Source organism: Protopterus annectens, chromosome 7.part0 (genome assembly GCF_019279795.1).
Source record: "Protopterus annectens isolate FY-2018-M chromosome 7.part0, PAN1.0, whole genome shotgun sequence".
NCBI lineage: Eukaryota > Metazoa > Chordata > Ceratodontiformes > Protopteridae > Protopterus > Protopterus annectens.
The window spans coordinates 117,689,190-117,716,200 of record NC_056739.1 but is presented as its reverse complement, the minus strand read 5'-3'; the positions used below and the strand labels follow the sequence as shown (position 1 = coordinate 117,716,200).

Below are 27,011 nucleotides of genomic sequence, written 5' to 3'. Positions count from 1 at the left end.
TCATGTATTTAATGGAGATGGTTTTACCTGTACATATGTGTGGTTTCTCTTGCTTCGTAGTGCTGGAGAACAAATGAGATGTGACACGTTCTGCCCTTTGCCTCCTGTGATCCTGTTGTGATTGTTGTTGCTTCCAGTCTTCATTAGTATCCCTGATGCAGTCTTAGTGGTCTTGTGGACAAATGTATCCCGTCTTTTACCCTAGCGTATACTTTTCCTTCCCTTCCTAAACTGGTAGTTTTATCCCTTGTATGGGATGCTTGTCAGTGGCTTGACATATCTGGCAAGCATGCTTCCATCAGGTTGCCAGAACTTGTTGCACTGAACATTGGGTTGAGGTCCGTTTTCATATGGGCGTTTTTGTTTCCTTAACTTTTTCTGTAAACTCAAAAAAGTGTGTAAATGTAAGGGGCAATAAGTTATGGTGTAAATAGTATGTCGAATGGCAGTTTGTTCGATCCTGCATTCGGATGGGGACATGCTGCCAAATAGTTTTGGCGTTTTGAACCTGGAAATTCACATTTATATGGATTTCAGTAAGTAGGATGTATGGATTTCAGTAAGTAGAATGAAGGCCGGAGTGTTCATTCTGGTTTGTTTATGAAAATACAGTGAATGATGGCGTTGAAAGCTACAAGTTGAAATTGTTTTGATTTATGGTGAGTGGGATGGGGCCAGGATTGTGTGCAGGTTGACCAACTAGCTCTTGATACTTGACTCAACCCAACCCTACCTTATCAACCCTGCTTTTACTTCATCATAACGCCTAGTGATCTACTGTAGCATATTGTTTTCATTATTGGACATGTTTTACTACTAGATGTATTACGTACCTGCTACTTCTCAACTTTCTTTTTATCTGCACTTGTACATTATGTTGTTCTTTCTGAATGCTTATTTGTAACAGTATTTGTACTAAGGCAAGTCTACTCTGCATTTTTAAACATCATTAATATGTAACCAGTCGAAGTTTATCTCCTGTACTGTGAAATTTGCATTATAAACATGTACTACATTTATGAGAAATCATTTTGAACTGTTGGAGCTTATCTACCCGGGCCAATACTGAAAATAGACACACCTCCAGCTAGACTAGCCCGGTCAACAAATTTAAAATAAAATAAATAAAAAGGTTAGGGTAAAGGCTATGTAAGGGGATAGGTTTTGTGTTGTGTATATATGTGAATGTTGAGCGTGCTGACTGGAAAGTTTGTCTGGTAGTGTGTTCATGAGTAATTTATGTAGTGTGTGCAATTTTATCTGCAGCTTTGGGTTAAATTAAGGGCTCTGTTAAAGAACAGCTTTAATGTTGGGTGTGCGTGATGAGTTTTTGCCAAAATGTTTTGTATAGTGGTTGGCGAAGGAGTTTTTGTAAGTTAAATGTGTAGGAGGCAGTATTTGTGTACGGTACCACCACCCTTAACCCTACACTAACTTCACTAACTTAAGGCAAAACCTTTCCTAGAATATAACTGTGTTCAGATAAATTTTGTTCTCTGGAGGTATTCTTAGGGTTAGTGATCCAGAAAAGTAAAATAGTTCTTTTCAATTTGTGCTGATGTTCATTACCCCCCCCCCCCCAACTTTACTTTTAAACCATTGGTGTGGTTTAGAGATGTGGAGAGCGTTCCAGCAGTGCAAGGCTATGTCTTCACACCTGTTTAGAACAGCTAGTACACAGACTAGGACTAAAGGTGATGCACTTGAGTTTCTCCATATTTAAATCACCATAAGCAAAATCCCATGCCACTTCTATGCAAGTTAATAGGTCCTCATCTAGGACCCAGGAAATCCATAACCATTGGAAATGCTCATCATCTAACCCAATTCCATATTTGTGGGCGACTTTAATTGCCTCCCTGTTAACTGAGAATCATAAAACGCCAAATATTTCAGGCACTTCTGGATTTTATAACGCAACTCCCTGGACTAGATTGCACCCCTTATTGTTGTATTTGCAAATGTAATGGATTTGGTCCTCACTAATATGGGAGAGTGCTGCACAGCCCCAGGTGTAATAGCTTATCTACTAAGGTCAGACCACAAAATTGTCGTCTCCTCCTTTTTAAATTAAAAATAAAGTAAAACCTAGAACCCCAGCTAATCCTGAAATAGTTTAGAATTGCTCTAAGATTAACTTCCTACTATTGAGTGATTTAACCTGGCAAAATTTCAAGCCTCCATAAACCATGAGAAAACTGCTGCCTACGCAGAACTGTTCACATAAACCCAATACAAGCATGTCAGTAGTTGCATAGAGGCAGTTGTACCTACCAGGAAGAAGTACAGAACTAATTCAAAATATGCCACCCTGGTGGAATCCCAACATCAGTAGGTTGTATAAAGGAAGAAAATTGTGGCAAGAATTAGGAGGTGCAGCTGCCAGCATAAAAGCACACGCAAAACAACTCGAGTGGACAAAGTCTGCCAAGGACAGCCACAAGGCATTCTTTAACTATGTATGCAACCTCAAAGATACACAGTTGTGTGCAGAGCTCATTGTTACTATATGGAGCCAGACAATATAGCAAACCTACTGGCCAACAGATTCATTTCCAACTTTACCCCCTCAACCTTCCCTTAGGAAATGCCATCAAATATTCCTCTTATCACTAGGGAACAGGGCCTTAATGCTGCCTCCAAGGCCAAGATCAAGCATCAGTGGACCCAGACAGTATCCCAGGATGCCTTCTAAATAGCACAAAACGTGACCTATCAGGCCCTTGGGAATTGCTATTTATCTATAGCCTTCAAGCTTTGCGCCTCTCAAATGGAGTACAGCAGTAGTCATCCCTTTGTACAAAGGTGAGCCATTTACAGTTCCTGGAAACTACAGACCCATACATTTCTCTAGTCTCACGCAAAGCCATTTCATGGGAATAATGAATGATATAGGAAACCTCCAAACACTGGAGCCAACACAATTTGGTTTTCATCAAGGGCAGGTCATACCTACTCGACCTGGTGGACTTCTTTGAGAAAGTCATCAGAACAGTGGATGAGCGCAAAATGGTTCACACTGCCTACCTGGTTGGGTATAAACCATTGTCACTGAAAATTCAGCTGGTTCACAGGTCCCAGGAAGTTAGAATTGGGGAGTCCACCTCTCGGAGGATAATCAAAGTGGAGTGCCTCAAGGATTGGACCTAGAACTGCTCCTCTTTGGCATTTACTTCTGTGAGGTCAAGGTTTGGTGGCCACTGGGTGACTAAATTTGTAAATGATTGCGAATTAGAAGCATTCATAGTATTCTCTCAACAAAGCTCCAGGAATGGCTGACTCAGACCAATAACTGGTATCAGAGCCACGGGCAAAAACTAAATGCCGCAAAATGCTTAATCACTTCATTCGGGAAGCCATCCATCCCTGGTAACCATCATTGGCAGCACCCCAATAAGAGCTGACCCAGTAGTCAGGGACTTAGGGGCACATGCAGACTGTAGTCTAGCCTTTGACTGTCATGTCTAGAGTAGTGAGGAAGTTGCTGTTTGTGCACCTTCTAGACAGAGGTTTGGCATCTAGGTCCAAGGAGGTCATTTTTCATTGTAGTCAGCATTCATCAGACCTATTGTTTGGTACAGTGCCCCCTTTGGTATGTACCTAACTAGGTACATTCAACAGTTGGATTGTTATACAGAGTTTCTTCTCTAAAAGAATGTAGGGGTGAAATAACATGTCTATGCAGACCATTCCAAAGCCCTATCCCTGTGTTTTGTCTCCTGTAGGCTGTTGAGGGGAGATCTGTTCCTAACATACAAGGCATTGTCACACCCCACCCTGAAGAACTCTTGCATATTCACAAAAGAAACGGCACCAGAATTACCCGTTCTGAAGACTTAAAATCTTGCCTGTGGTATAAATAATACCTGCTGTTGACTGGTATGTATCCCAGAGACTACCCCTTCTCTGGAGCAGGTTCCCCATCCATGTGAAGAAAGTTCCTCCCTAACCCAATTCAGGTGTTACTCTGATGTGGAGTAGAAATTCATGGTTTGGCACCTGTCTGTAATGGACACGGGCAGCATGTAACTGGTTCATCTCCCAAGCCCCCTAATTCTGGTGTTACTCTGAAGTGGAGTAGAAATTCATCCTTGGTTTGGCCCCTTTCTGTAATGGACACGGGCAGCATGTAACTGGCTCATCTCCCAAGCCCCCTATTTACACCTATCAAGGGTAGGGTCATAGGTACGTACTAGGCTATCGGCCCGAGGGCCTACGTAAGCCTAGCCAACAAGTTTCCCTGGCTTACACCACCCAAGAAAGTTATTTTCCTGTGCCACTGTCAGACAGAGAGACAGAAGTGATCCCCAGGGTGTATTTCCTATTTCCCATCCACTCAAGATTTTTCTTGAGTGCTAATGAAAGAACTTTGCTTGACATAGATGGGCAGCCTGTTCCAGAGTATGGTAAGTCTCTGGGACAGGAATCTATCCCTCCATGTCCTGTTTATTGTGGTGACAAGGTTTAGGTCCCTAGAGTGTGTAGCTAGGAGGGATTGGGATTTCTTTAGGTGTAGCATGTCCGACAGCTCTGGGTTTGACATAGCTTTATATGTTGGACAGAGATCACCTCGGAGTAGGCTATATGCTACGGAGTAAAAGTGGAGTATTTTGAGACGGTCAGTGTAGGGCATCTGTTTGAGGCCAGTAATCCTCTGCGGGTTCTGTGGTATTTCCAGCTGCTGCAGATGTCTTGTGAAGTACATTCCAAAAGGGGTGTTTACTCTATAATGGGTCTGAGTGTCGAGTAGAGGAGAACAATCCTTTTTTTTGGATGAGAACACTTTATGATGTGTGCCACGTAGAAGGACTGACTACTGTCCACCTGGGTCCCAAGGTCTCATCACACATTTGGTGTTAAGTAGACTGCGGTCTATGTAGTAGTTCATGGGTACAGAGTTTTTACCAAAGGGGATGACAATGCACTTTTTTGCATTGAGCTTGAAGCCATGGCTCTGACACCGGGCTACTCCACTTGTCACTGGTTTGAGGTCAGATTTGGAGTGTGCAACTTTTATAGTGTGGGTTCTGTCAGTGAGCCAGTTGGCAACCCTTCTTGTGACGTAGGGATTTATACTAGCTATAATTCCAGAATGGGGGATGGTGTTGAAAGCCTTGACGAGGTCAAGATAGGCTGTGTGAACCACCTTACCCTCATCTGTGGCTTTGGTGACTGCCTCAAAGAAGTTGATCAGGTTCAGGAGGCATGATCTGCCATTCACAATCCCGAACTGGGTGGGATCCAGAGTTTGGAGGTTACCAATGTCTTTGAGTTCCATGATTATACATTCCATGGCCTTGCAGACCAGGCACGTCAGGCTATTAGGGCGATAGTTCCCGGGATCAGTGGTGGCTCCACTTGAGTGGGATAACTGTTGCTGTACGCCATTCAGTGGGCACAAAGCCTGATGTGAGGCTTTGATTGAACATGGTGCTTAGGTGGGGAGCCAGTTCATTCTGAAGTTCTTGTTAAATGCAGTCTGGGATGTTGTCCGTCCCATGGATGCTGTGTTTTTTTGGCTTTTTTTTTTTTTGGCTTTAGATTCTTCCTGTATAGATATGGGCCCTTAGGGTGAACCTATCTGCCAGGATGTTGGCAGTATCGGTTGGTTCTGTAATTTCCGTGCCATTGTGCTGTAACTCAGAGCAGATCTTGGTGTTGCTATTGAGATTCTTGACCTAGCTATAGAATGCTTTATGGTTGTCCTTGGAATCGGTGGCGATAATAATAATAATCGTAGCTAGCTTTGGAGGATCTTATAAGGGATCTCAGCTTCTTACTGAGGCTGACCAGGGAGCTCCTCCACTCCTGGGATTTTATTCTTTTGCAACAATTTCTTCCTTCTGTTGTACAGTTTATTTATGGCAGGGGACCACCAAATTGGCTTCCTTTTTTGGAGGATAGCATCTTTGTTCTGTTTTGGGATAGCACGATCCATGCACTCGTGTAAGTGCTTATAGAGTGCATTTGTGTAAGATTCATCAGTCGTAACTGTATTGTCCGTCTGCATGGGTGTCATGAAGTTCACCACTTCTTTCTTAAGAAGCATGAAGTTGGCTTTGGAGAAGTTTTTTACCGTAGATTCCTTAATGGGGAGTGGGAGCAGGATGTGGATATCAAGGGTGATTAGCGTATGGTCTGATCGGACCAATGAGGAGTTGACTTCAGGTGTGGAACACTAGTCACTCATGTTGGTAAAGGTAAGAAAAGGTAAAGATTAGGTCTAGGATATTGTTGCCCCTGGTGGGGGTGTGGATAAGTTGATCCAGGGCATTGGAGTTTATGAACTCCCGAAAGTGTTGTGTGAAGGAGTTGGTACACTAGTAGTTTTCCCAGTTAATGGTAGGGTAGTTGAAATCGCCCATTATTAGGGTGTTTTGTTGAACCCTAATATTTTCTAGTACATCAAGAAAAGGAGTGGGAATCCTGGGGCATGGTGGGGGTTCTGTAGCAAGTTACAACTTGATTGCAGTTTTGCCCAGAGTTAGTTGCACTTGGATAACCTCAGGTGCGTTATGCTGAGCAACTAGTCTGGAGGTGTGGATGTATTTAATGAATATGGAAACACCTCAATCTTTGGTGTTCTGGTCCAGGTTACATGGGCGATGTGGTATGAGTTATAGCCTGGTAGTGCAGCGGTTCTCTCTGAAGCCTTGAACCAGGCCTCAGTCACTACTCAGATATCTATGTTCTCCATTTTAAGGAGTGCCTCGTGAGTGCATTTTGAGATTTAGACTTGTAGTATTACCCTCAGTTTCAGTTTTTGCTTGCCTGTTCCTGTTACGGTGGTGAATTTGTCATTTGAACCTTGCCTAAAAAGGCACTATAGGGGTGGCAAGAGCCTTAGCCAGTATCTGGAATCCCAGGCCATCTCTGGAAAAGCATCGTGGTCTGTCAACCATGTCATCCCAAGCAGACAGATGCTGGATCCCCTTAGAATAACACAGAAGCTTAGCCAATTGAAGTCCATCATTTTGTCCTTGTACTGCGATATCATTCTGGGCGATGGCAGAATGTTACTCAGGGCTAGGGTCATACCTGCCTGGGCTACAAGATCGGAGAGCTTTTCCATGTCTCTCTTCGTGTAGTCCAGGGAGGTACTTCTCAGGTCGTTCACACCAACATGGACAATGACAGGGTCATATTTGTACTTGTGGAGTGACCTGAGTACGTGGGTTATGTGGCGGGCAGCTGACAGTAACCTTCTCCTTGTTTAGCCTGGTGAGTGGGACATCACTGTGCCTGACTATAGAGTCACCTATGACTATTGTGTTGGATACGTTGTTTTGCCTTATTGGCTGTGGTTGAGTGGCACACCGAGTCTGTGGGCTGTGTCTCATTTGGGTTGTGTTGGGGGGTGGAAGTTGCTTGCGCTTCTGCTTTGGAGGTCTCTCTTGCTTGGGCAGGTTATTATTGAGAGCCTCCGCAAATGTATTTTTGTTTCTGTGTGTGGATTTTGGTGGTGTAGATTAGTGAGACTATGTGATGAGTGTGGTGTGGTGCAAGTGTTTACCTTCTCTTGACTGTCTAGTCCAGTCTTGGGAGAAGAGAGCGTTGCTTCCAGTTTGGCTATATAAGTGCATTTCTCACAGGTTGTAGTGTTGGGTGGTAGGAGGAGATGGTTGTTTGTGTACATGAGGCAATTTCTGCATTGCCCCAAGATGCCCAGATTCATCAGACAGGAGAGAACACCTGAGAGCTGACCCTTGGACATGCCTGAATAAAAAAAATATTTTCCTCTAGGTAAGTGAGGAAAGTGAGTACAAGAGCTGTTTTTCTTTAAGCAAGTGAGGAAAGTAAGTGCACTAGGTAATGAGGAAGGTTGAGTGCTATATTAATTAGTAGCTTATTTAGTGCTTACAGCAAGTTCTGAACAAGTGCTGAGCACGAATAAGCAAATTCAAGTGCTAAAACTAAGAATCTGTATCTGCAGTAGGCTAGTTACAGGAAAGAAACCAGTGCAAATGCGGGCTTTCAAATCAAAGTTGAGAGCGATGGAAAAGATTGCCCAGACAGTCAATAACTACACTTTCTGGGCCAGAACCACTCCTTATTACCTAGTGCTTACCACTCCCACTGACTAGTTAAAAGGCTCCCCTCCAACACAAGGCTTGGGGGCTCAGAAGCTTACATACAGTCCTGGATACAGCAAGTTTGTATCTAGACTACACTACTTACAGGTAAGTTAGAAAACGGGCTTACAGTTTTGTTTTTTTACAAAACATTAGCTAAAACAGCAGTAAAAAATTTAAATGCAGTGCAAGCTAGCACACTTGAGTATGTAGCATTATTAGACCAAACAGTTTAAAAAAATGCAATTTAAATTTAAAAATGACTAAAAACGAATGCAGGAGGAGTGTATTGGGTAGAATGTGGTAAAGAGATCAAATCTACAGTGGGGCGGGCAACTGCAGAAGCCACCAAATTTAAACAACAAACCAGAAATAGGGTGGGTGGGACAAAACACTTTCAGCAGAGATCTGAAAAACTATACAGTGAATCAAAAATAACAGTGCAGAACTCTGAATAAAATTAGTCCAACAATTTACAGTACACAATTCTGGAGAACCAAAAAAAATACTTAGCTCTGTATATGTCCAGATAGTTTGAAAAGAGCTATGTTAGACACAGGTTCTAGCAATAATAAGCAGGCCGAACTTATCAGATTCGGGGTGCATGGCTAAGCTTAAGCCCTTGTGGTCATTGGCCTAGTAAACACCTATGAAACTAATAAAGTGCTAATATGTTTCCTCAGTGTTTTCATCTTTTAATTGTATGTATATACACTTGTGGGTGTGGGGAGGGGGTATCTGTATAAAACCCAGCCAAGCTAGAGTTTTCACTTTTTTAATAACTTAAACCTCCTGTATTTGGAGGCAGGAGCTCCATTACACATGTACGTGTATGAATACTGGTTGTGTGAGGATGTGTTTATGCAGGTGTGTGTGTGTGTGTGTGTGTGTGTGTGTGTGTGTGTGTGTGTGTGTGTGTGTGTGTGTGTGTGTGTGTGTGTGTGTGTGTGTGTGTGTGTGTGTGTGATTGGAATTCCTTAAACGTGTCATTATCAAAAAAAAAAAAAAAAAATTAATCCCAGAGTCCAGATCAAAACACTGAAGCTGTACTTTGTACATCTTAACGTTTTCATTCTGTAACCCATATTGCTGTGACACATCACTCTAGTTTCAGTACCTCCAGCCAGCTTTTTAACGAAATAAAAGTCCTCTCTAAATAGTCTGGCATGTCTGGCTTATTGACCTAGGATGACAGAACACGGAAAAATACAGCCTAGTCTCACTGGCTGTTTCCTTCTTTTCTGCCTCGTTCTTCTGAAAGCCTCTCCAGTTCTACAAGGAATACTGTCCTCCTATTGTGCTGCTTTAGTTAACTCTTCTGTTAGCATTGCATAGTGAACGGAGAGTTGTATAGTTTCCTTTCAATCTTCAGTAGTTTTGGATGCACACTTGCCAAGGTACACTTAAGAGGGGAAATAAATAGTCTGTATTATGTAAGCAAATGCACTCAATTGCGAACGCTATATAATTGAGCACAATCCCCGAAAACTCAATGTCCAACACATGGATCAGCGACCCCCACCCCCACCCCCAAAAAGGAAGAAAATCACTGATCTGTAAAAAATCAAAACACAAATTAAAGTGAGGGGCTTCACCGCCCACACCCCCTACTTAAATATGCCAACTCTGAGATCGCACCACAGTGGAGGAAATGACAAAGTCCCGAAAACAGCCCAGTTTTCCCGAAGAAAAAAAATCGCTGTTTCGCATAATGACGTTCGACTAAACAGCGTTCACTAAAATAGGGACCCAATAAATAGTCTCTAACATTCTCCCTAAATGTATTTTGTATATGAACAATCTGAGACCTTAATGGTTGTACACCAATCTGCAGCATACCTTGGCTTCTGTCCCGTCCCCCCCCGTCCCCCATGCCCACCCATCAAATACCAACAATGAACCAGGCAAGCCATATATGGTCTTTTTGTACCTAGACGATAAATACCAACCACCCTCCCCCCACACACTTCATTCTGGATGGTCTGTCTTCTAATATTTTACTTGAAGCAAACCTAGCACAACTGCCAAAAAATGATCCAACATTCTTGTGCATGCTTAATAGTCCAGTTTTCCATGTGGCCTTGTAGTTGTAAAAGACTTAACACGAGAACGTACATCGAGAATGTACATCGAGAACGTACATTGTATTATCTATAGTGAACGACTTCCAAATTTGTGTATAGACAATACTGAAAGATGGAATAGTTTCCTAGAATATTCATTTTCTTTTATTCCATAAACAGTGTATTAAACCAGAACATCTCTAAATCTACCCAAAGACCTTGAATATCATAAATGTAGTCCTCAGTCCATGCGCAAACAGCTGTCTAAATCAGTCTCACTACATGTGTGTGTGTGTGTGTGTGTGTGTGTGTGTGTGTGTGTGTGTGTGTGTGTGTGTGTAGCTTCACGGGTCATTTTGCCTCAGTCAAATTTAAAATCCCCATTTTCATACTATTAATTTCCTACCATTAGTAATGTCTTCATCGTACTAGGTTCCATTACATTTCCTACCATTAGTAATGTCTTCATCGTACTAGGTTCCATTAAATTTCCTACCATTAGTAATGTCTTTATCGTACTAGGTTCTACATCAGGTGAACTCAAAGGTAATTTTAACCGGTCCTGTTGAATATCTCTTCTGAAATAGCCTGACCACTTCTAAAATCTTCAACTTTAAACAGTCATGCCCCAGCTGTATAACACAAAAATGCTCCCTCTTCTCAGTTTTGATTTTCACTTTGAAATTGCAGTCTCCCTGCTCATTTTGTAGTAATTTTCCCTTAAAGTAAATGCATAAGTAGTTCTTTGTTTTCACCTGTTCTGCAGTTGTAACAGTAATCTGTTAAATAAGTGTTGCAGGAAAAGTTGGCTGTGTTCATCTTTAACATTGCTGATTTGTCTGAACTGCATAGAACCTGTGTGTAATCGTGGCCTCGTGGTCCATTAAATGTGGTGCAATAAATTTCCCTGACACATCTGTAAAACTTTGGATTGGTTATATTTTCTTCTGTTGTATCTCTTTCAGATCGACTTGGTTGGATCCCGATTGCCTTTTCAATTTGTGAAAACCTTCACCGTCCACTTGCCATTTTAGTTTTGATGAAGTACATATCTGTTCTATCTTTAACAGCTGGTCAGTCTTGTATAGTTCTGCGATCTTCAGTCTCTGAAATCCAACTTCTGTGCCACATATTCCTTGTGCCCCAAAAACACCGCATCCCTTTCTCCTAAGTCTTAACTTTGCTCTAGTAGCATTTGAGTGGTATGTTCAGAAAATCCCACCCATTCCATACTAATGCACACCAGATGGGCTCCTTCTGTTCAAGCTTCATCTGACATCATAACCAACATATGCACGCATTCTGACATTGGAACCAACATCTGCATGCATTCCATTTGTACAATTTGACTGTTTAAATTCTCACAAATCCTAATAGCTTTGTTTAACCAGCCTCATGGTGGCATGTTTGTGAAGAAAGTCTCATTCCTCGTTTTCAGGCATCCTGGATGCCTTGTACGTCCACTGTGTAGTTGTGTTAATTGCCCCAAGTCCTATAAACATTATATGAATCTTCGCAGTCCAAGTTGAGCAAGCACCTCTCTCGGCAGGTCTTCCTTCATAGTAACACTTCTTTTTTTTTTTAACTAATGTTTTTGTGCAACTTTTTAATTCATTTTGAATAACTTACAGCTGGGGGGGTCATTATAGCCATCACTTGTAAACTGACCTGAATAAACCATTCATGCAAAGCACTCCTAGACCCCCCCCCCACCCCACCACAAGCTGTCCCCTTTATATCCCAATGCATTAACATAAGACGCACGGCTTTTGGTTGTCCTGGAGTCTAAACACTGTTCCAGAACCTCCCAAAGTACACATTGCATGGTCAGACTTCTTTAACTATTTAGGTTCATAGGTTAAAGGGCCTATGCAAGCCTGGCCATAACAATTCCCTGGGTATTTCTTTCCACAATATTTACTTCTCTGGACCCCTGTCTAGCAGGGTGACTAACAGGATACCTGGGGTGAATGTCCTATCTCCCATCCAATCATCAAGGTTCCTTTTGAAGAGGGCCAAGGAGGCGCTCTGCTTGACATTGTATGGGCAGTCTATTCCAGAGTATGGGGAGTCTCTGGGTCAGGAACCTATCCCTCCAGCATGTTTTGTTCATTGTGATGGCAAGATTTAGATCCCTGGAGCGTGTGGCTCTGAGGGATTGGGATTTCTTAAGTGGAGCATATCCAACAGCTCAGGGTTTGACATGGCCGTGCATGTTAAGCAGAGATTGCCTCTGAGTAGACGATATGCCACAGCATGTAGCTGGAGTTTTTTTTTAGATGGTCAGCATATGGCATCTGCTTTAGGCCTGTGATTCTTTTATTGAGGTATTTCTGTGGCCTTTCCAGCTGTTGCAGATGTCTTGTGAGGTACATACCAAATGGGGCATTATACGCTATAATGGGTCTAATGAGGGATGAGTACAGTGGGACAATGACCTCCTCCTTTTTTCTGGATAAAAAGCCCTTAGTGATGAGGTGTGCCACATAGGATTTCTTGACTGTTGTGGTGATGTGGTTATCGAATGTGAGACCACTGTCCACCTGTGTCCCTAAGTCTCTCATCACACTTTCGATTTTTATTGTCCTGCCACCTATGCGGTAATTCATGGGTACATGTTTTTTTTTCCAAAGGGGATAACTATACATTTCTTGGCATTAAGCTTGAGCCCATGGCTCTGGCACCAGGCATCTGTTTCTGTAAGGCCCTTTTGTAGAATAGCCACATCATTTGGGGATTCAGTAATGGATCCCAGTTTGCAGTCAGCTGCGAACTTTGTTAGCCAGAGTCCCTTAGTGTTGGCCTGTACTTCAGAGAAGTAGATGCCAAACAAGAGTGGTCCCAGGACTAAACCCAGAGGTACTCCACTTGTCACTTGGCTGGAGCTGGATTTGGAGTCGGCTAATTTTACAGTCTGTGTTCCGTCAGTAATCCAGTTGGCAACCCATCGAATGACGTAGGGATTTATGCCCAGCTTAGTAAGTTTATCTATGATTCCAGAGTGGGGGATGGTGTTGAAGGCCTTGGCGAGGTCCAGATAGGCTGTGTGGACCGCCTTACCCTCGTCCACAGCTCTGGAGACTGATTCGAAGAAGTCAGTCAGATTCTGGAGACAAGATTAGCCCTTCACAAACCCAAACTGGGTGGGGTCCAGTGTTTGAAGGTTGCCAATGTCTTTGTTTATAAGTTCCATGCCCTTGCAGATCAGGCTTGTCAGACTGCTGGGACGGTAGTTCTCTGGATCCAAGGCGGGTCCTCCTTGTGGAGCGGGATAACTGTAGCGGTGCGCCACTCAGTGGGCACGAAGCCTGAGATGAGTCTATAATTAAACATGACACTTGGGTGAGGTGCCAGTTCATTTTGTAGTTCATGTAGTACACAGCCTGGGATGTCATCTGGTCCTTGTGCTCAGAATTTGTATGTTTGAGCACAAGCCTGCCTCATTGTGCACATCTTGTCTGGGCTTAGCAGCTGCCCTGCTATAACAGTATAGCTTCTTTTGGGACTCTGAAGCTGTGCAGAAACTCAGATTCATAGATTAGTACTAGGCTGACTGCCCTCGTCGGCCATTTTAAACCTAGCTCATTACTCCATGTAAGAATCAAACCCTGCACCTTGTGTCTGTAAGGTAAACACCTTAACCGTTATGCCAACCTCCCACCCTTAAAAGTGTGTACCATTCCCATACCGGGAGTTGAACAAGGGCTGCCTGGGTGAAAACCAGGAATCCTAACCGCTAGACCATATGTGACATCCCATTCCTGGACTTCCACCATAAGCTTTCCTCCTGTTACATTATTTCTATAGCTGGCTCAGTCGCATAGGGTTCTGTAGTAGTCACACATGCTGTTTTGAGGTATGGGTGAGTTTGAGATGGAAACGCACTGCGTTTTTCGGGAGAAGACCCCCACAGGAACACAGGGAGAACTTGAAATGCCAATGGGCATTGGCCGGAAGTCGGGCTCGAACCTTGTGCATGGGAAGCGAATACCTTAACCACTGTGCTAAACTGTCTCCAAACTATATATTTCCATGGTTTCCATCTCCTGAACCTTGCACATAAGTCTTGAAAATGGGCACTTGTCCCCCAGTCATTCCTTCAATTTTGGCTTGGTCTTCATTTGCTGGGATTTGCATTCATTCGTGTATTGCTTTCGATTTTTGTTCGGTCCGTGGATAAGTTTATCTGACTAACTGCGGGTAAGTGCTCTCGAGCTTAGTTTATAGCGGGTAAGAAGTTGTTTTGGCTATGTCGAATGAATTGTGGAGGCACAGTTTTGAGTTTTGCCATACTTAAAAGATTGTAAGATTTTTTTTTTTGTATACCCAAGGGTGGTACTCATGTTTGTACTGTTAATGTAAGGTTTACAGTTAACTACAGAAGTAAGTGCATTCTTCAGCTACATTGGCGTACAGATGTTAGCTTTGAAATGGTTGCTTAACCTTGTTGACCAGAAACTGAGTGGGCCTACTGTGTGAAGTGGTGTAGTGTGAACTCACTCGTGTATTTTTCTTTTTCATCTTCAGCTGGTGCTGACAAGAAAGCAGAGGCTGGTGCTGGTGCCGCAACAGAATTCCAGTTTGTAAGTATCTAGTTGATCACTTCAGATAATGGATGTTTGTATTGGTTCACATCATAGTTGCACTTGTACAGATCTCCCTAAAACATAGTAATTGATTTCAGCTAGTGAACGTGACAAAACTGGTAAAAGTAGATGGCTAGAAGGTCAGTACAATGTGTTTGCGATTCGACTGCAGCAGGTTAGCTAGTGCATCTCCAGGACTTTCTCAGATGTCAAGTTGGTGCTAGCTCCTTTTCCAGAATGCCTTCCCTAAGCTTGAGTAATGTGTTCATTTTTCTGGTTAATGCCTACAGCAGGCATCTTTCTCCCTCTCTTTCCATGTGGGGGGTGGGTTATACTGAAAATATTTTTTGTGGGTGCAAACTGAAAAGGATGGTCTGTTTTGAGACTTTACAGTCTTTACAGATAGGGACTGTGTTGTTGAATAGCTAAGCCAGCAACATCCCTGATGGAGCCTGGGGGCTTCATTTTGTGGAGGAGTGCAACTGACTGAGCTGCCTCAGAGACTGGGCTCTATGCTTCAAAGTCTTCATTGTGCATCTGCTGCTTGGATGCCAGCATGTCGCTGCAGTGGGGGGGGGTATGTAGGGCATACAAAACCCCAGATGGCTGTGGAGACTTTTGAGCCTCTAGAGGCTTGGGGTCCATAATCGGCCCCAGTACAGACTGAAGTTGCTCTGGACGAGTACGAAGATTAACTGGTACAACTGGCAAGGATTTGTGGGGTACTGTCATGCTGTTAACAGAAATGGGGGGGGGGGCACTGTCGTGCCGGTAACAGGGTGGGTAGGGGGCGCTGTTGTGCCGGTAACAGAAAGGGGACACCAAAGCTTGTAAAATATACTACAGCATGTTGAGCATCATTTCTCTCCCTTTCACTAGGTGACAAGTTTGATTTGGTGCCTGTCAAAGGTGATGGTAAAAATGTGTTTGATTTTTAACTGTTTTAATTTGTATTTCTTTATGTAAAAGTTTTTTTCTTGGTTCAAGGGTGATGCAGTCAGGTAATGGGCACATAATATTTTAGTTTGTACCCACACCTTTACAAGTCTGTATCTTGTGTCACTGCTACTGTAGTGATCTAAAGTTGTACTAACAGGGCAGCCTTTGCTAGTGTGTGCTATAATCACAGTTAAGATGCTTCCAAGTTTAGCAGGTGTAGGGTTGCTCCCCTCACTTGTGGTGTTAAGACTGCCAAGTAAAGTTCATAATTTTTTTTTCAACATTCCCGCAAACGGGATCGATTTGTGGAGCTCCTTTTGCACGATGGATCCCTGTGAGGACTGCAGACTTGCGTGTATCATTGGGTTGGTACATTAAAGGGGTTAGAAATGTTCAGCTGCATTCAGTCTTGTTGAATAGCAGTAGCTCTGTGTATTCTCTTAATTTTTCCCTATGAACCTTTTTCAGCAGCCCTGCTGTGGCTTTTGACTGACTTTTTGAAAATTCCACTTGAGTTTCAATGCATTTCCTTAAATTCCTTTACTGTTCTCGCTAGAAGGCCTGAATAGGATTTAGAGGCATTTGAAATATTCTGACATTCAAACCTCTCAAGAATCCTCTCCTCCTCTATTTAAGGAGCAGGTATTTCTAATTCATGCTGCCGCACGTTGGTTTGGCAGCATGCCTCTTAGTTGCCTGTTTGCTGTTGTGCCAGTCATGTTGACGGGATCAGTCTGCTTCTTTTAACTAACTGCTTCCATATTGTAACTTTGTTGATCAGGACATTATTGCAGCAGCATTTGAGTTGCTTTAGCATTTGTTAATGAGGGGAGACGTAGGTTCTGATACTGTTGAATAAAATGTGTTTCTGAGCCCTACATCAGGCACTGTTTTGAAGTTGACTCATTGCAAATAGATGCATGGCATGGTATTCTTGTTTGTAGCTGGCCTTTACCCTAGCCTTTTTAAACAAAGTGTCCGGGGGTAGCTGAAGAGCACTGGTAAGATTTGAAGTTGTATGGTGGGCAAATAAAAATTGAAGGCCTTCTCTACTTGGGACTTGCTATCCTCTGTGCTAAAGTGTTGGCTACACTGTTCCTGACTGGGTGAAGTCTGTTATGGAAGTGCAAAATTCTTGATATTGCAGGATGAATTTTCATTATTTCAAGAACTTTGTGTCATTTGATCATGGACCAAGTTGTTTTTTTGCAGTGGATCAGACACCTTGTTTGGGTGAACTGCATTATATGTACTTTGGTTTTAGTGTTTCCTTCAGTCGTTTAAGTTTCATTTAGCACAGTCCAGCATCCTGCAGTAATACTGAATGTTTATAGGAAAGCAGATGCAAAACACAAACTTCACTCAATGAAAATTCTGCACTTTTGGGTGTGGCAGACTCTCCTGCAGCTTTTATCCCCACCTCTCAAATGTTTACTCTGCATCCACATTTTTGGTGGGGGATTTAACATTTTTGTTTCCTTGCAAAAACTTACTTTCTAAATTACTGTCTAAACGTCAGATGTCCTTCAAGAATGCAACTGCAGTCATAACATATGGGTTGTCCTGCCTCAGGCAGCCTCGGTCAGCCGAATTCCAAAGTGTGGGTCCGGCGTCGGCTGGTGTCGCCTCCTCTCCGACGTCAGAACGGCTGGAGTATAAAGGCATCGGCCGACGCCATCTTCAGTCTTTCTTGCCGCGCGGTGCCCGAAGCAGAAGCAGTTCGCAAGTGCCGGTCGGTCAGCTCCTGTGGTTTCAGTACCAAAGTCATCTAAAAGCGAAGTACCCCATTGGGGAACATTTTTTCTTGCCTCAGCCGATGTCAGAACAAATTGAGAAAGTTAATAATTGTTTGTCTTGTGGTAAACAAATACCTCATAAGGACTTCCATTCTTATTGCCTACCTTGCCTGGGCCCAGACCACGACGTCTCGGTCTGTGCTTGCTTTAATAAGCGCACTCTCAGGCGCCGGGCAGAATTTGCCGAAGACTTTTTCGGCGAATCTTTCGCTTATATCATGCCGTCGGAACAACAGACTACTCAATCTTCCAAAAAACGGAAGGACCGGGACCGACCTCCTCGGCCCGCGTGTTCCACAGATACTCCTCCTAAACCCTCCGCTAGTGCTTCGGTCCCCTCGGAAGCGGTAATTCCACCGCTCGAGGCCGACGACACAGCGTTAACTCGTCCACCGGTCTCGGAATCTACTCCAGTGCCGGTTGTTGACTTTCTTCCAGAAACCGAAGTTCTGGATCTACCCGGCACCATTCCTGTAGACAAGGTTACTCCTGCACGTGGGGCAGCTAGGCCTCCTGTATCCATGTCCATCAAGGCCTTTGCACGTGCTAAGGCCGCCAGCCAGGCCAAGGCCCATCCTAAACCTACTGCCCAGGCCCCTTCTGATAAGATCTGCAGCAAGAGACATGATCTGCTTATTTCTCTTATCAGGGGGTCTCAGCCCTATCCTGACAGAGGTTCTCAGCAGCCTGCAGAGAAAAGGCCCAGGACTGAGCAGGCCGACAACCTCTCCTCGGATGAAGCCTCTGGGGATTCTGAGCCTTCAGATACCCAAGAAGAATCATTCCAGGCCTATGAGGACTCTGATGCTGAGGAATCCATCCCCTCTGCCTCTCCTCCAGAGGAGTTTTCGTTTGAAGTCCTACACTCTGAGGGAGCATTTTAAATGGCAGGGTCAGGAATTCTCAGATTCCAGGAAAAGGCTACGTACCCCAGCACAGACCTTTAGCTATCCCTCCAGTTATGGATGTCCTGGATGACGTTTTCTCCGACTCCAGTGCTAACCCTGATTCTCTCCCTCCTGCTCCTGTCAAGCCAGACAGATATAGGGTCCCTGACACCCACAAACATCTCTTTAAGGCCCATTCTGTGGATCTAGAAACCATTTCACAGGGCCCCAAGGGAGTGGCTACTTCCACAGCCAAGAATCCACTGCCAGCGGATAGGGAAGCTAGGTCCCTGGAGAGATGGGGTAAAAAAGTTTATACCTCTACCACCCTGGCTATGAGGTCACTTAATTGCCTTTTTCACATGTTTCAATACCAGGATTTTTTACTGGATGATTTACAGAAAAAAATTAGCCTCTCCTGAGCCTTTTGATAGAAAGGCATTGCAGGATCTAGTACACAACTCTCAGCAGGTTAGCAATCCATTTTCTTCAGTGTGGTTATGATGCATTGGAGGCTTCATGTAGGGCAGCTATGACTTGGGCTGTTATACGTAGACATGCTTGGTTAAAAGAACAGCCACTGCCAGACCATGTTAAAGTAAAGTTACTTGATGCACCTCTGGAAAAACAGAAGCTTTTTGGTGCTAATGCACAAGATGTGTTGAAGTCCATTGAGGAAAAAGCTAAATCAGTACAGACAGTCAAAGATTTCCTCCAGGTTCAACCACCAAGATTCAGCAGGAATTGGCCTTCAAAAAATTGGTCCTTTCCGGACACTGATAAGTTTCAAAGGGGAAAAAACAGGCGTGCCCGAGGTAGAGGGTAATACCGAGGCTCCTACAGGGGCCGCCAATGGCAACCACCAAATCAAAGAAGTGGCGCAGGCAGTCCAGTTGCGCCACAAGGACAAACACAATGACTTGACTTTCATGCCGCCCACAAAGGCTCAGAGAAGCACCTTTGGGCGGAAAATTATCCTTATTCTCGGAAAACTGGCATATCTTAACCAAGGACAACTGGATTCTGGATTTAATAGACAAAGGCTACAGATTCCACTTCCATACTTTACCAATAAGACAAGGTATGCCAAACCTGCCACTTCATCAAAGGGCAGAGGCACTCATTCAAGTTTCAAAGCTGTTAAATATAAAAGCAATAGAAAAGGTTCCTCCACAGGAACAAGGCCAGGGATTTTATTCAAGACTGTTCCTTGTTCCAAGAAAGGAAAACAAATGGAGACCTATACTGGACTTGTCTATACTTATCTCATTGTGCCAAAGTTCAAAATGCTGACGTTGCAGCAACTCCTTCCCATGCTGGGCAAGGGGTCCTGGCTGGTCACTCTGGACCTCAAGGAGGCATACCTGCATGTCCCAATCAGACAAAGCTGCAGAAGATACCTCAGATTTCTTGCAGGGACAGAGCATTATCAATTCTCAGCATTGCCGTTTGGCTTATCTACTGTGCCCAGTGTTCACGAAATGCCTGGCATCAGTAGTGGCACACTGCAGTCTCCAGGGGATTCAAGTATACCCCTACCTGGACGACTGCCTCATACAAGCTGACAACAAACAAACCCTGATAGCAAACTTGAACTATGTCATTCAATTACTACAGGCCTTGGGATGCACAGTCAACATTCAGAAATCAAGACTTCTGCCATCCAAACAGATCATTTTCCTAGGAGCCAAACTGGACACAAACACACAGATGGCTTATCTCAGAGGAAAAACAACAGCAGTTACCAGAGTACTTCAAAGGCCTAGCAAAGCTCTCCCAGCTGACTGCAAGGAAAATCCTGCAGGCCCTGGGGTTCATGGCATCTTGCATTCTTCTGATACCTTTGGCAAGACTTCATATGAGAAAGCTGCAATGGTATTTAAAAAGCTTATGGTCCCAGCACAGCCAAAGCCTCGAGGACGTAATCCCACTCATTCCATGTCTGCAAAGAGAATTTTTGTGGTGGGCTCAAGCAAGTCAGTTAAGGGCATGTCTTTCAACAAACCTCAAGCAGGTCAAACGATTACAACAGATGCCTCAGACCATGGATGGGGGGTGCACATGGAGGGCAGATGCATTCAAGGTCAATGGACACCAAGGGAAAAGGCATCTGCACATAAACCAAAAAGAGATGTTGGCAGTGATACATGCAATAGAGACTTACAAAAAATCACTTCAACAAGGACATTTACTAATAAGGACAGACAACACCACGGTTATGTGGTATATAAACAAGCAGGGAGGCACTCATTCTTATCCCCTCTGCAGACTAACAATGATTCTCTGGGAAAAATCCCTAAGTTTGAACATACATCTACAATCCCAGTTTGTGCCAGGCAAGGACAATGTACTGGCGGACAAGCTGAGCAGAAATTTCTTGGATCCACATGAATGGATGCTGCATCCTCACATTTTCTCACAAATAAGGACATGGGGAAGACCGGACATAGATCTCTCTGCTTCTCACATGAATCATCAGCTGGAAAAGTTCTGTACAAGGACCCACCATCCTCTAGCCTGGAAAATGGATGCTCTCTCCTTCAGCTGGAAGTCCCTAGCAATTTATGCATTCCCCCCTCCTACCACTGCTGACCAAGGTGATACTGAAGATCAATGCAGAACAACCAACGGGCATTTTGATAGCTCCAGACTGGCCAAGACAGCACTGGTACCCATTGCTTTTGAGCATAACTCAGACCAAACCGTGGCCTCTGCCCCTATGGCCTCTGCTCCTAACCACAATTACAGGACGGTTCATCAAAACCTGAAAACATTGCATCTGACAGCCTGGAGGTTACCATAACTCCTTCCAATATCTCTCTTTCCAAAAAAGTTCAAGAGATCTTACTGGAAGCACGCAGACCTTCCACCAGAAAAACCTATTCAACCAAGTGGAAGAGATTCATCATCTGGAATGCTAACAGGGGTCAGGATACAACTGTAGTGAGTATACCTCAGATATTGGAATACTTGGCAGAAATGTTTCATACTGGTCTATCATATTCTTCCATAAAGATTCATGCCTCAGCAATCTCAGCAAAATACAATTGTGATCCACCTGTGTTTTCACATCCTTTGCTAAGACAGTTCCTAAGGGGGATAAAGAATATCAAACCTCCCAGGAAACAGCCAGTACCTGCATGGGACCTCAACTTCGTCCTGGAAAAATTAACTCTTCCTCCTTTTGAACCAGCAGCAACTTCAGAAATGCAATTTCTCTCATGGAAAATGGTGTTCCTATTGGCAATCACATCAGCAAGAAGAGTCTCTGAGATACAGGCACTCATGGCAGTACCTCCTTTTCTCATTTTACATCAGGATAGAGTCTCTCTAAGAACCAGTCCTTCTTTCATGCCAAAAGTAATTTCAAGGGTGTCTTTAAATCAAGCCATTCACCTGCCTACTTTCTTCCCCAATCCTCAAAACGGGGGAAGCACTGCTGCATACTTTGGACATACACAGGCAACTACGCTACTACTTGGGACAGAACTAAGGCCACCAGAAAGTCTGACCAACTGTTTGTAGCCTATGCTGCTGGAGTACAAGGAAAGGCAATCTCCAAACAAACGATTTCCAAATGGATTGGACACTGCATCAGATTTTGCTACTCTTCATGGAAAAGGTGTGCCAGCCAATATTAGGCCACACTCCACCAGAGCTATAGCCACATCCACAGCTTTCCTAAGAGGTGTGGCTACAAAGGACATTCTAGAGGCTGCTACACTGAGCTCCGTGCATACATTTACCAAGCACTACAACCTGCCTTTATACTCCAGATCCCGAGCAGGCTTTGCTTCGGCAGTCCTGCAGGGCATTTTAGCTACACTATCACTTTCTTAGTTCCAACCACCCCCAGCTTGGCTATGGTATTCAACCCATATGTTATGACTGCAGTTGCATTCTTGAAGGACATAGTACAGTTTTGTACCTACCATAAATGTAGATGTCCGATAGATATGTAACTGCAGTCGGATTCTCCCACCCTCCTACCCCTCTGCAACCTTCCTTATGGGTCCACTCCCCCTATCCCTATTAGCTGGGGGTATCTCTATGGTGTATCTGTTTATTACTGTTGTGTATGTCTGGAATTCTTTATCCATTCACCAAATTTAGCCTTCCTAGGAGGGCACCTGGCATCTGGGGCAAGAAACACTGAAGAAGATGGCGTCGGCCGATGCCTTTATACTCCAGCCGTTCTGACGTCTGAGAGGAGGCGACACCCGCCGAGGGCTGCCTGAGGCAGGACAACCCATATGTTATGACTGCAGTTGCATATCTATCGGACATCTACATTTATGGTAGGTACAAAACTGTACTTTCCTGTATTTTCTACTATTAACCTGGTGAACTTTGGGTATCTTGAGGCAATGTATCAACTGCCTCATGTACACTGACAACCATCTCCTCTTACCCCCCAATACTCAGACTTGTGAGAGATTCACTTGTGTCCAAATTGGAAGCCATGCACTCTCCAGCCTAGACCAGAATAACTGGTCAAGAGAAGGTCAAAACGTGCACCACACCACATGGAACACACAGCCCTCCAGAACACACACCAGCATTGCCTTCACATAACACAAACCACGCACCCGCCTTTGCAGAGGCTGTCAATAAAAATCTAACCAAACAGCAGAGACTTCCAAGGCAGAAACGCACTTGACCACCACAACACTAATCACGAGAGACAGCTTTCCTAAACGGTGTGCCACTCAACCAAAGCCCCTGAGGCAAAACAGCCTGCCCAACACACTAGTCATAGGTGACTCTATAGTGAGGCACACTGATGTCCCACTCACTAGGTTGAATAAGGAGAAAGTAACAGCTATCTGTCAGGCGCCAGGATCTGCCACACAACACACACACTCAGGTCCCTTAACAGGTCTAAATATGAGCCATTGTACATATGGGTGTGAATGACCTGAGACATACCTCCTTGGACTACATGAAAAGCCATGGAGGAGATATCGGATTATGTAGTCCATGCGAGTATGACCCTAGCCCTGAGCAGCATCCTGCCATCACCCAGAATGATACCACAGTACAAGCAGAAAATGATTGATTTCATCAGTTTAAGTTTCTGGTGTCATTCTAAGGGGATACAGTATCTGTCTGCCTGGGATGACATGATTGACAGACCTCAATGCTTTGCCACAGATGGCCTGCATCTGTCATCCCTGGGCTTCCGGATACTGGCCAATGCTCTTGCCACCTCTATAGTGCCTTTTTTAGGCGGTATTCCAAAGACTAAATTACCACTCGAACCGCTACAGACATTCAGTTTGAGGGTCATGCTGCTCAACACGAAGTCTAAATCTCAAAATGTACTCACTCAAAGTACTCCTTAAAATGGAGAACATCGACATTTGTGCTGTAACAAGAGACCTGGTTCAAGGCAGCAGAAAGCACCCCTGCACTACCAGGCTGCAACTTATTCCACATCTTTCGGCCCCAAAACTTGGACTGATGCTCCAGAGGCGGCGGTGTTTCCATATTCATAAAGGCTGTGCACACCTCCAAACTGGTAGCCCAACATAATGCATCTGAGATGCTTCAGGTGCAGCTAACATTGGGGAAGACAGCGATTTCAGGTCGTAGCCTGCTATAGGTCCCAAACCATGTCCCAAGATTCGCACTCCCCATTCCTAAGCACCCTGGAGAGTTAGGGTCCAACGTAACCCTCTCATACTGGGCGACTTCCCAAGATTCACACTCCACATTCCTAAGCACCCTGGAGAGTTAGGGTCCAACGTAACCCTCTCATACTGGGCGACTTCAGCTACCCCTCCGGTAACTGGGAAAACTACTCGTGTGCCAATACACTTGCCCAACCCTTTCTGGAATTCATTAAATCTAATGCCCTGGACCAGCTCGTTCTTAACCCCACTAGAGGTAGCAACATCCTAGACCTGGTAATTGCTAACACGGGCAACCATTGCTCTACAGCAGTAGTCAACTCATCCCTGGTTAGATCCAACCACAAACTAATCATCTTGGAAATCCACATCCCTCCCACCCCCCAACAAAGGTAACCAACATGAAAAACTTCTCCAAAACTAACTTTGGGCTCCTAAAAACAGAGGTGGCTAACTTCACAGCACCCATGCAAATGGAGAATAGTTGCACGACTGCCAAATCATACACCAGTGCACTGTACGAACACGCACACAAATGCATGGATCTCGCCATACCCAGTAGAACTAAAATGCTCTCAAAGAAAAAAAAAAGCCAGTGTGGTGGTCCCCTGCAACAGGAGGAGGAAGCTGATGCGGAATAAGGTGAAGTCCCAAGACTGGAAAAACTCCCTTATCGGCCTCAACAAAAGGTGGAGATTCCTCATCAAATCCTTTAAAGCTAGCTATGAAAACAGAATTGCAGCAGATAGTAAAGACAACCACAAGGCCTTCTATAGTTATGTAAAGAATCTCCATGGCGATACCTATGTTTGCCCTGAGCTACTGCACAGTGGTACCTCCTATACCGAGCCAACAGATATTGCAAATATACTGGCAGGCAGATTCACTGCTAACTTTACCCCCCCCCCCCCCCCAAAAGGACCAATCACAATACCAGTAGACTGCCAGGCAGCCAGTATTACTGCTGCACAGGTTAAAACAGCACTGTACAAGGCCAAGAATACAGCTTCTGTGGGACTTGACTGTATCCCTGGCTGTGCTCTACATGAAGTACAGAGTGAACTTGCACCTCACCTGTGCCCTGTTCAATCACAGCCTCCCCTCAGGTTTTGTCCCTACTGAATGGCACACTGCAACAGCCATCCCTCTCCACAAAGGAGGAGCGACTACAGACACTGGGAACTATCACCCCATTAGCCTGTCTAATCTGATATGCAAAGCTATGGAACACATAATCATAGACCTATTAAACCAGGATATAGGGAATCTCCAAACTCTGGATCCTACATAGTTTGGTTTTGTGAAGGGTAGATCGTGCATGCTCAACTTTGTCGACTTCTTTGAGTCAGTCACCAGACCTCTGGGTGAAGGTAAGGTGGTTCATACAGCCTGCCCTAATGTGGCCAAGGCCTTTGGTACCATGCCCCACTCAAGAATCATAGAAAAGTTTACTAAGCTAGGCATCAACCCCTATATCACTAGGTGGGTTGCAAACTGGCTCACAGAACCCACTGTGTGAAAATAGCTGACTCCAAGTCAGACTGCTGACCAGTCATGAGTGGAGTCCCACAGGGTTCAGTCTTGGGTCCTCTCCTGTTTGGTATCTACTTCTCTGAAGACCAGGCCAACACGAAGGGACTCTGGCTGACAAAGTTTGTAGATGATTGCAAGTTGGGAGCCATTATCAACTCCCCAAGTGGTGATGACATCCTGCAGAAAGGCCTCAATGAGACCAATGACTGGTGTCAAGAACCAATGCCTTAAACTCCATGCCAAAAAAATGTTCTCATCCCATTTGGGAAAACCTGGTTCCCTTGAATTACCACATTGATGGTAGTCCACTGAACAAAGAAGGCGTTATAAGAGATCTGGGAACACAGGTTGACAGCAACCTCTTTTGACCACCACGTTGCCACTGTGAGCAGAAAGTCCTATGTGGCACATATTTCCTTACGAAGGGTTTTGCATCCAGGAAGAGAGGTTATAGTCTCCCTACTCTTCCGTCATTGGGCCAGTCGAATACAATGCCCCATTTGGCATGTACCTCACTAGACAGCTGCAACAACTGGAGAGGCCGGAAAAGTACCTCAGAGAATCCTAGGCCTTAAACACTTGTCCTATATGGACAGACTAAAAAAAACTCCCAACTATTCTCTCTTATATCGCCTACTTAGAGGCGATTTCTGCTTGACTTACAAAGCTATGTTTTACCCAGCTCTGTTAGAAATGCTACATCTAAAGAAATCCCAATCCTTCTGCACCACACGCTTCCGAGACCTCAACCTCATTACCACAATCAACAGAAAATGCTGGAGGGACAGGTTCATAACCCAGAGACTGCCCATGCTGTGGAATAGACTTCCCATACATGTCAAGCAGAGCACCTCACTGGCCCTCGTCAAGACAAATCTTGATGAGTGGATGGGAAATAGAAAATTCATGGGATCACTCCAGTGTCTCTGCTCGACAGAGACACTAAGGTTGGGTGGCACGATGCCAGGATAATCCTATGGGCTAGGCTTGTAAAAGGCTCCAGAGCCATTAGTCTAGTACGAATCTATGAACCTATTTATTGGATTTTTTTTTGTATGTGTAATTTGGATTTTTTTTTCCAGGTAGGTGTCTGAATTATGCAGGTAAGCAATGCCCTAGTAGGCTGAGTTTGTAGGTTGCATGAGAAGTTCTGTCTTCAGATGTTTGATGCTGGGGGTAACCCCCCTTGACATATGGTGTGCCTTTGCATTGGATAAGAGAGTAAAATACTGTATCCAGAAGATTGTGATGATGAGCGCCCCAACTGAGTTTTCTGGTTGAAATGCTTCTAAGTAAGCTAAAGACTGAAGGTAGTCATTCTAGACCTTAACTAAGTTACTTTTCTCCGGCGAGTATTGACTTAAGAAAACGTGAGTATTTCTGCTGTTCTGTCTTTACAGAATAGTATGCACCCTGACTTTAGTCCTAGCTGGGATCTTGACTTGGTAGAGTCTTTAGGATCTTGACTTGGTGAGAGTCTTTAGGAAGAATAAAGTACTAAA

General features: G+C 44.3%; 1 protein-coding gene across 1 annotated transcript in view; it reads left to right on the top strand.

Annotated features, from left to right (window-relative positions):
- RPS10 (ribosomal protein S10) overlaps positions 1-27,011 on the top strand; it is a 121,622-nt gene that overhangs the window by 24,118 nt on the left and 70,493 nt on the right. Inside the window, exon 5 of the mRNA XM_044076551.1 lies at positions 14,663-14,718. Coding sequence (XP_043932486.1) covers positions 14,663-14,718 — 56 coding nt within the window. The remainder of the gene's footprint in view (positions 1-14,662; positions 14,719-27,011) is intronic.